The sequence below is a fragment of the Aegilops tauschii genome, chromosome 2, assembly GCF_002575655.3.
Source record: "Aegilops tauschii subsp. strangulata cultivar AL8/78 chromosome 2, Aet v6.0, whole genome shotgun sequence".
Taxonomy (NCBI): Eukaryota; Viridiplantae; Streptophyta; class Magnoliopsida; order Poales; family Poaceae; genus Aegilops; species Aegilops tauschii.
The window spans coordinates 363,174,265-363,190,426 of record NC_053036.3 but is presented as its reverse complement, the minus strand read 5'-3'; the positions used below and the strand labels follow the sequence as shown (position 1 = coordinate 363,190,426).

Below are 16,162 nucleotides of genomic sequence, written 5' to 3'. Positions count from 1 at the left end.
TCCCTATTCAATTCTGAGTTATATTCTTTTCCAAATTATCTAATAAAGAAATATTTGAGTGAAGGAAACATGATCCTTCAAAATTCATAGAAAGATTTGAAAAGTATATGAAGGAAAAAAACAGAAACTATTTGTAAATAATTTGAAAATCAAATTCAAATCCATTTTGAAGTTATTGCAAGAATAATTTTTAAGTATTTTATTTGCCTCTGGAAATAGTTCATATTTTTCTTTGATATATTCTAAGAATTATGGTATATTATATGGCTATGTTCTTTTTCTATTTTATTTTCTATTTATCTTTCTTCCTTCTCTATTTAAAACAAAAACAAAATAAACAAAGAGCCCATCCGCCAGGCCAGCGCTAACCGCCCGGCCCATTGGCCATTTCAGCCCACGACCCGCGCGAGTGCCGAAGCGCTACACAGCGGTCAACCGACACCTCTCTCCCTCTCCTATGATCGCTGACAAGCGGGACCCACCCATCTTCTTCTTCCACACGAAAAGTCTCCAAAGCCAGCTCGTGCACGGCATGTTGATCGAATCCCGGATCTCTCGGGATCGCATCCCGCATCCCTTTCCCTCATGCACGCTAGTGTCCTATAAATACCCATGCCTCCTCTCATTCAAACCCTCCCAAAACCCACGCCTGAAGCACACAAGAGTGCACATCACCAATCCCGAACGCCGGAGCCGATACCTTCCGTCGTAGGATTCATATCCGGTGAACAACCTCGACCCTCCCAACTCTGTCTATCGTCTTCCTGACCTCCCGCACACATCTTTAACACCTTTTTGATGTCCAGACCTCACCAGAGTCGCCGCCTCGACCTCGCCGGAGCACTGAGTTCACCTAGGTTCCGCCATCACCGCTCCGCTCGATTTCGTCGTCCCTGGCCGCAACCGGCGCCACCCCCAAGGCCCCCTCACTCTACTGCATCCGCCTAACACCCCCACCGACTCCGAAGCCCACCGGAGCACCGTCGGCGACCCCGCCTGACTCCATCTTCGGTGATCACCTCACTGTAAGCCCGGCCACCCCTCCTCACCATTCGGTCCACGTTAGACGGCATAGATTAGATCTAAGCAAATGGGTAGTTTTTTATTAGAGATCGCTTTTGCGGTTTAATCCGGTGAACCGTTCGGTTCGGTTTTTTAGGCATAGCTGCCGAATCACTTAAGAATCGAGTGTCCACCCTTTAGCACAGCAGCGGACACCCCATAGCTAATCAGGTTGCACCACGTGGAGGTGGCCGATCCGTAGCTTTTTTGTTTTTTGTTTTCTATTTTAAATTCTAGATTTGTTCTGTTTTTTATTTGTTTGTAGCTTTCTCACTTTAACTCCAAATTTAGTGATTCTTTTGGCATTAGATGAATAATTTTGTCTAGTTGTTGTAGATGGAAAGTTTGGTCATATTTGAAAATTTTAAATTTGGGGTTTGATGAAATTTGTTCAAACCACTATTTTTCTTATAACTTGAGTTTAAAAAATTATTTTAATTTGATTATTTTTGCACTTGGTCACTAGAATAGTTGTGCATCTAGTAGCACTTCAAAATATATTTTTGGTTTATTCTAAATTTAGTTTATAGCAAAAACATTACTGTTTTGACTTTGTTTTTGTTTTGTGTGTAAACTTTTACTTTTAATTGTTTTTAGTTTTTTTGTCATGTTTAACAAATTTTGCTTTATTTATGTTAGTAAACAATAGCTAGTTTTATTTGTTAGTTAAAATAAATTTTAATATTTTTTTTCTTTAGTTTTGTAGTAAAACTTGTTTTGATCATAAGTAGAGTTTTATAAATACTTTTAGGTTGATTCTTTTTGCATGGAAAACTTTAGGTAAAATCCTTTCTGTTATTTTAATAAAAACTTTATTTATTTTATATTAATTTATTAGTTTAGTGTTTTATTTATTGTTAACGCTTTACTTAGGACAAAATTATTTTTGTTGTGAAGATAAGCCCTAGAGTTTTCTTTAGTGATTTCTTTATAGTTTTCTTTGTAGTTCTTCTTTGGATTTTATTTGGTTTTCTTATTGATTTCTTATTTACTTCTATTGGTTGTTTGTTAATTTGATTGCTAGAATTGAATGCTAGAGTCATGCATATATGAATGCCATATTGTTGAATATATATTTTCATTAGAGTGAAAGATAGTTCTACCCAGACATTTTCTGACAGCATTATAATCTTCATCAAGTAATACCAGGCAAGTTCACTTTCACCATCTGTTTATACCTAAGTTTTATTTCCATGTACTATCACCCTTTCAACAATTCCTCCAGTAATGATATTGAATCTTGTAGTTGAGTAGAATGCATGAGGTAGGAACCCATATTCATGTTACCAAGGCCCGGACATTGTTTAGTTTTAATGCTATGCTATAGTAGACGGTGTGTGGTATGAGTGCTCGGGAGAGGTGTGTGATACGTCTCCAACGTATCTATAATTTTGATTATTCCATGCTATTACATTATCTATTTTGGATTTTTTTATATGCATAAATATGCTGTTTTATATTATTTTTTTGGACTAACTTATTAACCCAGAGCCCAGTGCCACTTTTTGTTTTTTCCTTGTTTTTGACTTTTATAGAAAAGGAATATCAAATGGAGTCGTAACGGAATAAAACTTTACGATGATTTTTCTTGGACCAGAAGACATCTACGTGACCTGGAGAGAGGGCCAAAAGAGTCCCAAGGAGGCCACAAGCCTCTAGGGCGCGCCCTTAGGGCTTCTGGGCCCCTCGGGTGTCCTCCAACCCAAATTCCACCTCTATAAATTCCTAAATATTCCCCAAACCTCATAAGTGTCCACCAAAATACCTTTCTGCCGCCGCAAGCATCTGTTCCCGTGAGATCCCATCTTGGGGCCTTTTCCGGCATCCTGCCGAAGGGAGATTCGATCATGGAGGGCCTCTACATCAACCTTGCTGCCCTTTCGATGAAGCGTGAGTAGTTTACCACAGACCTACGGGTCCATAGCTAGTAGCTAGATGACTTCTTCCCTCTCTTTGATCTTCAATACAATGTTCTCCTTGATATTCTTGCATATCTATCCGATGTAATATTCTTTTGCGATGTGTTTGTCGACATCCGATGAATTGTGGATTTATGATCAGGTTATCTATGAATATTATTTGAGTCTTCTCTGAACTATTTTATGCATGATTAAGATATCTTTGTATTTCTCTTCGAACTATCGATTTGGTTTGGCCAACTAGATTGGTTTTTCTTGCAATGGGAGAGGTGGTTAGTTTTGGGTTCAATCTTGCGGTGTCCTCACCCAGTGACAGAAGGGGTAGCGAGGCACGTATTGTATTGTTGCCATCAAGGATAAAAATATGGGTTTACATCATATTGCTTGAGTTTATCCTTCTACATCATGTCCTCTTACTTAAGGCGTACTCCGTTCTTATGAACTTAATACTCTAGATGCATGCTAGATAGCAGTCGATGTGTGGAATAATAGTAGTAGATGCAGGCAGGAGTCGGTCTACTTGTCACGGACGTGATGCCTATATTCATCATCATTGCCTTAGATATCGTCATAACTATGCGCTTTTCTATCCATTGCTCGACAGTAATTTGTTTATGCACCGTATCTTTTCTTTCAAGAGTGAAGCCTCTAGTGAAACCTATGGCCCCCGGGTCTATTTTCCATCATATATTTTCAGATCTATAAACCAGAAAACCCAAAAATATGATGCTGCAATTTATTTATATTTACTTTAGTTTGCTCTTTTATTTATCTTTTATACCTATATCTATTAGATCTCACTCTTATTTGTGACCGTGAAGGGATTCGCAACCCCTTTTTTGCATTGTGTGCAGGTGTTTGTTAGTTTGTGCAGGTGCATATATTGGGGACTTGCTTGTGCCTCCTACTGGATTGATACCTTGGTTCTTAACTAAGGGAAATACTTATCTCTACTTTGCTGCATCACGCTTTCCTCTTCAAGGGAAAATCAGTGCGAGAAGGAGGACTCTACTTCAATGATGACCACGTCATGATGGCATCTTCAAGACCTCAATACTTCGAGAATCGAGACAAGATTTCAATACACACTACTGGGTGAAGGATGGTTTAGATGGGCACCCTGGAGCAACCAGTGGATGGTCAGGATGCATGGAGAAGCGCCATGACATCTTGTAGAAAGCTTCACACAGACTCAAAGAGAAGAAAGAATACTTCATGCCCAGAAACTTACCTATGCAGCCAAAAGTCATTATGGGCTCCGGCTTGGTTGATCTTAGCTGTGACTCTGGTAGGGCAGTGCCAGCAGATGTAGAACTAAGGTATGATTGGATGGGCGCTATTCATGGCCAGGGAAGCATCTCTGAAAGACCATGTTTCATTTGTCCCGTTCTCAAACACTCGGCAATGCGAGAACATAAAAGGAGGGAACGATTCTTGTGGGTAAAGTGCACAACACTCTGTAGAGTTAAAACCTAATCGATTAGCCTGAACACATTGCCCAGAATTGCCTGAACGATTCGTCAGGTAGCTGTTGCACATAGGCCAGATCCCAGACATCGGAAGGGCCTGAATTATCGGGGCAATATTAGATGTGAGAGGTGGGTGGGAGAGGAATTTTGATCTCCATGGACCGTGGGCTTGAAGCCCCGATGTTCTTATCCTGTGAAGGACACGTAGCTCCTAGATCGGCCGAGCTGATTTGAGGATCAGGCTTGTCGGTTGTTTCTAGCCGGTCGCTGTCAGGATCGCTTTCCAGAAAATACCTCAGCTGTCGGGCCCGTGGGACTGGGGGTACCCAGGCCCGTCTGCCTGCGGCCCAACACATGGCGCATATATCGGGCCCAACGCACGGCCCACTACTGCACTTCACGAGAAGACCCTCTCGAGGTGGCTTCCCGAGGCTACCTCCCGAGGCCCCTCGCGGAGGTGTATAAGTCAAGAGCAGCTCGGTAGAGTCACGCGGCCCTGCACCTTCACGTGGGTGAAGCGTGCGACGACGAAGGAAGCCATAGGAGCGCCAAAGGAGCGCTAGCAGGCACGGATGATGAGGCTTTCCTCTTTTGGGTTAAGGGAGCAAGGCCATCCGCTAGTTCCCGAGGCAATCCCCCAAGGTTGCCGTTTCGGTGAATGAAGACCAGGAAAGTGGGCGCGCTAGGACGGAGGTCATCGCCGAGCCCACCGATGTGTCATGGACAGCGGTTTTGCAGGCGAAAACTGCTTTTGTCAGGATAGACTGCGACCCTATCCCCATTCGAATTGGCCGTTGTGGCAACCCTTCCCGCCAATTGTTTTTGGGGGAAGAGGACCAAGGCCAATTAAAGATAGGGCAGGGTGCCGCCGTAGAGGGACGGATTCTGGCAACTAGAACACACAACTCTTGTACTCACGTCTCCTCTCGTAAGAGCAATCCAACCACAAAGCAGGAGTAGGGTTTTACACCGCAAGGTGGCCCGAACCTGGGTAAACTGTTGGGTCTGCTATTCTTCCCCCTTAGCTCGAGCCTGCCGGAGCATCACCGCGAGGTTGTGCGGACGCGAGGCAGGGCAGAGAGGTAGCAGCGAGCGCACCCCAGAGTTCGGACCTTCTTGGGTCCCCCAAGCCCCGATTCTGACATTTGGCATGCCAGGTAGGGGTGCGCCGTTGTTCTTTTGCTTCGCTCCGATATCCGCTCCACCGACTCCATGGCTAACACTCACCGTGCTCGTGTCAAGCGCCGTGCAGCTCGCGTCACCCAGACAGAGCCCGCAGGCCGCGACAACCTCCGCCACTCTGCCGAGGCCGCGGCAGCTGGCACTGACCCTGCCGCTTGCGAGCAGTGGGGCTCCCCACGGCGGCACGTTTCGGGTAAAGGAGCGGGAGGCAACGTCTTTGCGGCCCCCTCCTCCTCATCCTCCTCAGGTTCATCTGCTATGGCGTGAGGCCGGCCCGCCGGATGGCGACGGTCGACGCGCCACTCCGCGTGCGAGCAGCGCTTTTCTGAGCGCCATGGGTTGCTCAGCTTTCAGCAGCGAGTTGCGCCAGGTGAATTGGCCGGGGCAGTTTAAGCCGGAGTTGCCCCCGTGCTACGACAGCGCCCTCGGCCCGATGGAGTTCCTCTAGCTCTACGTCCAGAGCATCTTGGTGGCAGGTGGTGACGACAAGGCCATGGCGAACTGGTTCCCCATGGCCCTCGTGGCCATCCCGCGCTCCTGGCTCCTAAGCCTCCTCAAGCTTCGGTCTCTTCCTGGGGCGAGCTTCGTGACCGGTTCGTCGCGCTCTTCACGCCCCAGGGGCCCCACGCAGTTGTGTGCATCCTTGGCGGATACCAGGCCCCCGCATCCAATCGCCACTCCAAGCAGCTTTTCCATGGGGCGAACACCACGCAACCCAAGCCGGGGGCCTCACATTCCCATGCGTGGCCTCAGTGCACCATCACATTCGATTCCAGAGACCACCCCAAGTCCACAACCACTGCCGGCGCACTTCCCATGCTGTGCACTCCTAGCATCAACAACATTGCTGTCACCAAGACCCTCGTCGACGGGGGTACTGGCCTCAACGTGATCTCCATTGCAACCTTCAAGGTGCTCAAAGTGCCCTATGACCAGTTGGTGCCGACCAGGCCCTTCACGGGAGTGACGGATGGGTCTACCATTCTCCTGGGGCAAGTGTGCCTCCCGGTCACCTTCGGCACTTGCGACAACTACCACACTGAGCTTATCGCGTGGCCCATATTGGCCTCCCGTACAACGCCATACTCGGATACTCAGCGCTCGCCAAGTTCATGGCGGCGACCCACCCCGGCTACAACGTCATCAAGATGCCCAGCAGCGGCGGCGTTATCACCATCGTGGACCACCGGGAGGACGCGGTCCGCGCCCTCAAGCGCGCCTACAAGGCCGCGGCAGGTGCACGCCCATGTACAATAGACAAGGCCGAGTTCCTGGAGCCTATGCCCGCCAGGAAGAAGGAACTATTCTCTCAGGAACGCGTCGAGACGAAGAAAGTATAGCACGGAATGTAAATATAATTACGAACATAAAAATAAATAATTACATTTATTATTGCCTTTAGGGCCTATTTTCTTCAAGCACGACCTCGTATTCCTTTGAAGTTAGCCCAGGAGGTCCAGAAATAGTAGATCGGCGCTTATTGGCTGCGCTAAAAGTTTTTCTTGTAGCCGACCCACACAATTTGAAATCTTTGATGTCACTTAGCACGAAAGCTCCTCTAGGCCACTACGGCGTCTACAGCCAGACCACCCAAATCCTCCTCATTCGTCCAGGAGGACAACCCGGTCACTGATTGGATAGGAGAGAGACGGTAAAAATGGCACCCAATCGGACTCTCCACTTTGTGCCCATATGACTAGGTTGTCCGCAAATCTCCATATCCACACCTACTATGGTGAAAATATTGGGATGTCCGGGCAGCCTTCCACGTTGGTTTTGGGCCATCTGGAGACGCGCCCAGTCAGATCAAAATTAGACGGTGGTTGTAGATGACCTTATGTCACTTAGGCCCGAAACTTCTCTAGGCCCTTTATGTAGTTAAAAAACAAATAAATAAATAAATGAGGAGGGTGGGCTGTTTCTGAAATGAGGTGGCGATGCTGTCATATTTTATATATGACATAGTTATACCACGGCTAGACGAGCTCAAAAAAACAAACAAATATGTTTGATTGTTTTTCTTATGGGAACAAATATGTTCGATTAGTACAGAAAGGAAGCACGAGGTTTGTCAGGGCGCTTGTCTGCTGGTCTCCTGCTGCATGCTGCCATGCAAACGCATGCAGCGGGTCGTCGGTCGATGCATGCAAAGAAAGCGATCGACGGGAAAAGCTAGACCATCAAAGGCAGGCAGGCTCTCCTTTGCTGGCCGTGACTGTATCTGCTGTACGTACGCGATCGTCGACGCCCAATAAAAAGGAGAAAACTAAAGCAGCTCTGCTAGCGTGCACGCTCCTGCTGTGCCTGCCGGCCGTTAGTGTTGGGCTCAAGAGGTACGCCATGGGGTGGGGATGGCCGCTTTGCTTTGCCTAGTTTTTTTGTTGTGCCGGTGGAGATGGTGTGCCGTGGTGGTGGTGGTGGCGGGCACGCATGCATGGTCGAACGCGGCGTCCCGAGGCTGACGCGATGCTCCTTGACCGCATGCTGACTTGCTTCGGTCACTGGTCCACGCACCTCAGGGTCTTCCCTTTGGTCGACACGATCTGTTCTTTTCTTTGATGTATAAAGAAGAAGATAAGTACGTACATGCGTGTAAATAAATGTATTCTAAATGAGTATTGTCTACTGGTAAACGGAGATTGAAAGATGGCATAGTACTTGCTCGATCGGCCGAGGCTGGTGAAGAAGAAATAGGAAACATGCATGCTGGACATTGGTTAGTCAAACAAGCTAAATATACAGTCACCACACTATTTGAGATATCGCGGAAACCACTGCAAATTATGTAAGTACAAACGTCAAAATTAAGTCCGGTAGGTTGCCACTTAATCGTAACCTCTCTAGCATTTATGTTGGACGCTCAGATGCTTTCCTCCTGTACAAAAATCTAGTGCAAAAGCAAAAACATAGTACTACCTTCCTCCTGGTGCATAGGGCATGCACGCAGTTCTAAATTGATGATTTAGCTACCTAAATATGAACGAAAATGCTACAGCATGGCAAAACTAATGTTTTTATTGGCGTCAGGATGGCAAATTTAGTTTGCCAGCATGACAATTTTGCTGGCAGAAAAATAAATTGAGTTGGATTTGCCATGCTCGTGAACTAAAACATGCCATGCTCGGCAAACATAATTTGTCTTGAAAAACGTTCGATTTGCCATATGTAAAAATCTGATGTTCTCTAGATATTCAGGTTATCTAAACTAATTTTCCCACAGAGATCCTTTGGATATGCGAGCAAGGCCACGAAATTTCAAATGGATCACATTCGCACCATGCAAATTCAACTGAATTTAACTTAGTTGACCTTTGGAAAATTTCTTCACAGTCTATGTAAATACCATGTCCTTGCACGGCAGCCTAACCACTAATAAAAGTATTAACGTTGCCAACCAAACCACTCATCTTACCAATAGAAAAATATCAAATTTCTAACTTTGTACTTTACAGGAGTTGGCATCAATTTGGGACCGTCAGTGAGGCCAGCTTGAGAAAATTCCGTTGGGCTCTGCTCGAGCTTTAGCGGGCCAAAGTTAGTCTTCGAACTACTCCTTCCGCTCCAAAATAGATGACTCAACTTTATACTAATTTTGTACTGAAGTTAGTACAAAGTTGGGTCATCTATTTTGAAACGGAGGGAGTAGATGTTAGGCTCGAGTTTAGTTCATGAAAAGCGTGAACGCACACACACACAAAAAGAAAATCAATGTTTTGATCAAAAAGTAAAATCAATTTTCGCTCATATAGAAATATAGTAATTGAGCTTGAGGAAACTCGGGGGAGATCGAGCTTCGCTCGACCAAGTGAGTCTGAACTGTAAGAAACTAATGTTCACTAATATGAAAACAAAGTGACGTTGATAAAGCTCTTGCCCGATGTGAATGCCACATGATCATGAAACAAGCTTGCGTCCCGCTATATTATTATAGCAAACATCCGGTATAACCAATGATAGATGCGGGGGCGGAAGTAGCATAGTCATGCCCAAAAGAAACGAAAGAGAAACTACAAAAGGAACAAATGCCGACAACGACGGATCAACAAAAATGAAGAAGCCTCGTAACCGATGCGCCCATCAGAGATCTCCACCAAGCTCCTACACTCCGAAGCATCGGCGCCAATCAACACCTCCAAGAAGGGACGTGACGATGCCGACGCTGCTGCCAAGGGTTTCTCCCGGTACGTGGCGAGGAGAAAGGAAGGGTAGCACCCGACGTCCCTCAAGAAGATCCGGCGGCACCCTCAGGCGCCATCGCGTCGGTGTCAGACATGCCAACAGGGATTTCTCGCGATCCCAACCATCACTCTCGGATGCTCCGGAGCACCCCACCATACCGTCCACCACCCTGCACCACCACGGTCTTGAGGCCTGCCACGCTGTCTCACCACGGCACCACGAAGTGAGGCCTGCACAACGAAGAGGAAGAGCCGGGACTAGGAGCAGCAGCACCATCGGCACGTGGGAGGGCCCTACCTCCAAGGTCAATGACGGTAACCGACCGGACACAACAACAGGATCATACCAGGCCCGTCGGCCCACAGGTCGGGCCCTCAAATGCCCTTAAAGCTCCCGCCGTCGCACTGCAGAAGGCACGCCGTCGGCGTCGCCACCCCCTGTCCAAGCTGCTCCTCCGCATCACCGCGTAGTAGGCATCATGGTCGCGACGGAGCCGTCCCGCTAGGACCCAGATTTGGCCCTAAAGGGCCCGGATCTAGGCCGGGGGCGCGCCGCCGGCCACCCTGCACCACCAGTCCGTCCCGCCGTCAAGGGGCAGCGCAACCACCGCGCCCGCCGCCGACCACCGCCTATAGGTCGCCGGACCGCCACCGGCCGAGCTTCACCGCCGCCGCCCCCTGCCCCGGGAAGAGGAACCACACGCGGGTGCGGTAGGTCCCGCCGCTGCCGACACTACCCGGGCCAGATCCGGGGGCACCCACCGGCGGCGGCGGGGAGGGGGAGGGTGGACGAGGAGAGAGGACGCTCGCGCCGCCCCGGCCGCCTCCCGGGGAGCCGGCGCTAGGGCGGAGTCAGGGGAGGCTCGGGCTCAGAGGAAAAAAAAGCCCGTTCTCACCAACAGTCTTCTTCGAAGGCAGGTGAATAACACATGAGATAAAGAGAGATTTGAATCAGAAAGATGACAGATGCATGCAGAGGAAGGGAGACCGCAACATTCTTGCTAGCATTGCATCACAAGAAATTAACTATCTACCGAATTTTTTCTCTTATGAGTCACATGCACCATCCATATATTATCAAACCCATCGCATTGGTCTAAACTTGATGATTCTAAAAGTTTTCGGTCCCAACTAAGGGGATGAAGATTTGAAGGTCGAAATATGACCAAGACAATAGTTCAAGGTATTGTTCAAGATTAAGGGCCTCTTTGGATAGCGTGGTTCTCAACACAAGAGAATAGAAAAATTATACTAATTTAGATGTCCTGACTTCATACATTGAATTAAAACACATGAATTTCTTTTTGCGGGTAAAAAACACACACACATGAATTTGCAGACATGCATGATTAGTTGTGAAGGAATTTAAAGAGGGCGGAGGTGAATGCATGGCACGAATTACGGAAATGTTCCGCTTGGTAGGAATCATATGTAATATGTGTATAGAAATTCAGTGTAAGAATTTTGGTGGTCTTATCCCTGGATCCAAAGGGCCGGTGTCCACAGGAAAATATTATACATATTATTGAAATCCTCGGAACTCCTATGAAATCTTTCAATCCAACAAGAGGTTATTAAAAATGACCTTTCTCTATTACCTATGATTATTATTATGTCATGTATGTTACCAGAAAACTTACTAACGCCAAGGCATTTCTTTTACCATCCAGAGATTAAATTAAAAATAGAATCTGTAGATAGTCGTTTCTTTTGACATGATGTTTGTTCTCTGCCGGGGACAATGTGTAGATATTTGAACACCATCCTTGTCTATGCCGGGGACAAAGAGTCTTGATGCAAACAAAATCAAACAGTGCAAACTACAAAGCCCTACAACGGCTGCATGCACTCCCAAAATCATATGTGCATGATGGGTGTTTGGGCGACCTGACCAAATCAACACACAGTGCCCCCGCAGAGGCAGTTGCTGTGCCTGCCTATGACATCGCTTATGGTCGAGCCCCACCATCATGGAGTGCCCTACTACTGTAGCGCGCCATGTTTGGCACTCTCTCTCGTTTTTTTTTTCACGAGCAAGACAGGACTCTGCTGCTTTCATTAAGAGAGGAAAAAATACAACAGAAAAAGAAAGAGAAAAAAACAACCGCCAAAAATCATCAAACAACAAAAAAAGAAAGAGAAAAGAACAGCAGAAAAAGAAAGAGAAAAAAACAACCGCCGAAGCCAATCCAAACACACCACACAGTCCATCGCACGCAGTTAAAATCCACTTTCGCACAGGCAAAAGCAAACAATCGTCTTACGATAGTGTGCGAGAGGGGGAAGGGAGTCCATTTTTGCACCACTTTTTATTTTCTGTTTCCCATCATAGTGTTATAGTGTTAGTACTCTTAGAGTTTTACTGTGTTCTCGTACCTTTTTCTGCCTGATTTGATCAGGACCTTAAAAGAAAGGATATTTGGAACATTTAATGGAAACATGCCCATACCGGACGCATGTGCAGCATGTTCGGCAGGGCCCCCAAATGACCAGGACCTGCAATTCCAATTTTTATGTATACTAGTATTTTCTTTGAGCATTTTATGCAAATACTGCTTCTTAACTGATCGATGCATTTGACTGTACAGGGTACTAGTATTTGTTGGGAACATGCACCATAAAGGCATCTTCAAGACGGACTAGCAAACCGTCTGCATAAGTTCGGACCGCGGAAGCCATCCAATGCGGTCCTGTATCGGTCCGTGGTGCGGTCCGGACGTGTTTTCTCCCGCAAACCGAAGACAAAAATGGGGGAGCTTTATAGGAGTCTGGACACCGGACATGCAGGACTCCAACACCCTCGGCCCATGCAAAACCCTTCCCGGACCCCGCACCTTCATCCTCCCCATTTTCTCTACTTCCTATTTTCTCCCTTGCCTTCGCCGCCGCTCCACCACCCCGGCAGCCACGCCACACCCCTGCCGGAACTCTACATCTCCGTCACCTCCAGCGCTCCAGCAGGGCTCCACCCCGCTTCTCCTCCGTCGCCGTTCGACCTGTGTCCTCCGACGGCCCCGCCAGGTACCATCCGCTACTGCTATATTCACCATGCTCGGCAACTGTTCGATGAATCGCCATAGCTAAAAACAGTTTTCCCTTCTGCTTTCTAGCAATGGATTTCGATTTGGAGTACATATACGAGCACTATGTTGAGTCGTCCGACGGCTCGTCGGATGAGGAGTACTCCGATGGGATGGTGATGATGCAGACGGTCCTTGAAGACGCTGACCATGCAAAGGAATATGTTCTCAATTTCAAGCGCTCGATCAAGGGTCATCGAGTGGTCAATCGCAACAGGGCCTGCGGCCATTTGACACTGATGGCCGACTACTTTGCCCCGGATGCACTCTTTGCTGACCACTTTTGCCGGCATTTTCAGATACACAAGACTGTCTTCGATCGTTTGTACCATGGTGTCCGGTCCTATGATGATTACTTCATCCTGAAGAAGGACGCAGTGGGAGCGATTGGCTTCTCTGGTTGGCAGAAGTGCACGGCCACACTCCGGATGCTCACATATGGCACGACCACTCATTCGTGGGATGAATACTTACGGATGTCTGATAGCACATGCGGAGATGCGATGGTCAGGTTTGCAACTGCTGTGTCAAGGTGTTCGGACCTCGGTACCTAAGAGAACCAACTGTGGCAGACACCGAGAGGCTCTTGGCAATCTCAGAAGTAAGAGGGTGGCCAGGTTTGCTTGGATCTCTTGACTGCATGCATTAGAAATGGAAAAACTTCCCGAAGGCTTTACATGGGCAATATCAGGGTCATGTTAAGAAGCCCACCATCATTCTTGAAGTAGTTGCGTCACAGGATCTTTGGATTTGGCACACTTTCTTTGGCATGCTCAAGTCTAATGAAATCAATGTGCTGCACCGATCGTCATTGTTTGCAAGGTCGACTGAAGGAAACGCTCCTCCTTGCGACTATATTGTGAATGGACATGAGTACAACATGGGCTACTATCTGGTTGACGGTATCTATCCTCCATGGGCTATCTTTGTCAGCACCATCACTAACCCAGTTGGCTAGAAAAAGGCTCACATTGCCCAAAGACAAGCAGCTGGAAAGGATGTCGAGAGGGCATTTAGAGTTATGTAGGCCCATTTTACAGTTGTTTCTGGACATGCCAAACAATGGGATCCGGAGACCTTGTGGTAGGTAATGACATGTTGTGTGATCATGCACAACATGATCGTCGAGGATGAGGGTGATGATGATGCCGCAGCTCTAGAATGTGAGAACATGGGTGATCCTATCCAACTTCCATACCAGAATCTGACCACATTTGAACAGTTTATTCAAATGCATCAACAAATTTGGCAACGACCAACTCACGAGCAGCTGAAGGAAGATCTGATTGAGCATCAATGGGCGGTTAGAGGGGAAAACAATGTTGGGATGTAATATTTGAACTTTTTTAAATTTGAAATACTGCTGCATGTGGCTATTTTGAACGTCTGTACCCTTTGTATGCGGCTATTTGAACGTCTGTACCCTTTGTATGTGGCTATTTGATCGTGCGGACATAAAAAATTGAGGAAGGCCAGATATATGCGGCAAAGGTTGGCGGCCTCATGCATCCGTGTCGGCGGACTGGTCCCCCTGTCGTCAGACGGATGTGGGATGAAATTTGCGGATTGCCATTGGAGATGCCCTAATAACTCCCATGACTCCTCGCGCACGCCTCTCCAACTCCTAATCTCCTTTTATGTATTCTCTTTCACTTCTAGCGATAAGTGCAAATCCCTTCCTCATCACAGGGCTCATAGATTAATTCCTCACTTTGAGCGAATAGGGTAAATCCCTTCCTTCATCACAAGGCTCATAGATTAATTCCTTCACAGTTTTGCTGAAATAAATCCATTGTTTGAATGTATAGGTATGCTCCACTCTCAATCCAAAATCTTTTTATTTGGTGTTTGCTACTTGTGAGCTGCGTTGGGATTTTCCCCGAAGAGGAAGGGTGCAACAATATAGTAGCTGATAAGTATTTCCCTAAGTGAGAACCAAGGTTATCGAGCCAATGGGAGAACCACGCAAATCCTAGTCAAGCAGCACCTGCACACACAAGAGCAAATACTTGCACCCAATGCGGGCAAGAGGATTGTCAATCCCCTTGAACTTGTTACTCCCAAATATTAAAAAATTGGTACTAGTAGATATATAAATTGCAAAGTAAAATAAAAGCAAATAAATTGCATCAAGGTATTTTTGGTTCTAGTAATATGATTAAAGTAGACCCTGGGGGCATACTTTTGACTAGAGGCTTCTCTCTCGAAACATAGCATACGGTGGGCAGACAAATTACTGATGGAAAATTGATGGAAAAAGCGCATAGTTATGACGTTATTCATGGCAATGACCATGTATATAGGTATAATGTCCATCACAAGTAGACTGACTGATGCCTGCATCTACTACTATCACTCCATCAATCGACCGACTCCTGCCTGCATCTATGGCATTAAGTTCATGACAAACATAGTAATGCTTTAAGCAAGATGACATGATGTAGATAGAATAAAACTAAGCAATATTATTAAACCCCGTCGTTTTACCCTTAATGGCAACAATACAAATACGTGCCTCGCTACCCCTACTATCACTAGGTGAGGACACCGCAAGATTGAACCCACTACAAAGCACCTCTCCTCCTGAAGATAAATCAATCTAGTTGGCCAAACCAAACGGATAGATCAGAGAGAAATACAAAGCTATAACAATCATGCATAATAAAATTCAGAGAAAACTCAATTACTTTCAATGAATAATCAGATCATAAACATACAATTCACCGGATCCCAACAAACACACCGCAAAAGAAGATTACATCGGATAGAACTCCATGAAGATCATGGAGAACATGGTATTGAAGATCAAAGAGAGAGAAGAACCCATCCAGCTACTAGCTATGGACCCGTAGGTCTATGGTCATCTACTCACACATCATTAGAAGGGCAGCAAGGTTGGTATAGAAGCCCTCCGTGATCGATTCCCACTGCGGCAGAGTACCAGTAAAGGCCTCCAGATGGGACCACGGAAGAACAGGAGCTTGCGGCGGTGGAATTGTTTCGGGCGCCTCTCTTGGCTTTTCCCAATATTTGAGAATTTATAGAAGTGGAATTAGGTCATACGGAGCCATGTGGGGGCCACAATGCATAAGGGCGCTCTCTGTTGCCTTGCCATCTCCTTATTTCGTGTCTGGTCTCCTCCCAAAGCTTCCAGGGTCTCTTATGTCTAGAAAAAAAATCAACAAAATGTTTCATAGCATTTGGACTCCGTTTGGTACTGATTTTCTGAAAAACCAAAAACAAGCAGAAAACAACAACTAGCACTAGGCACT

At 46.7% G+C, this 16,162-nt stretch overlaps 1 protein-coding gene across 1 annotated transcript; it reads left to right on the top strand.

Annotated features, from left to right (window-relative positions):
* Nucleotides 1-12,922: 12,922 nt before the first annotated feature.
* Nucleotides 12,923-13,444, top strand: LOC109759184 (uncharacterized). Its single transcript, XM_020318009.1, has one exon. The coding sequence runs from the start codon at nucleotides 12,923-12,925 to the stop codon at nucleotides 13,442-13,444; it is 522 nt and encodes a 173-aa protein (XP_020173598.1).
* Nucleotides 13,445-16,162: the final 2,718 nt, after the last annotated feature.

Excerpts from the sequence above, each read along its gene's own strand:
- LOC109759184 (XM_020318009.1), top strand. The coding sequence starts at position 12,923 with ATGGATTTCGATTTGGAGTACATATACGAGCACTATGTTGAGTCGTCC.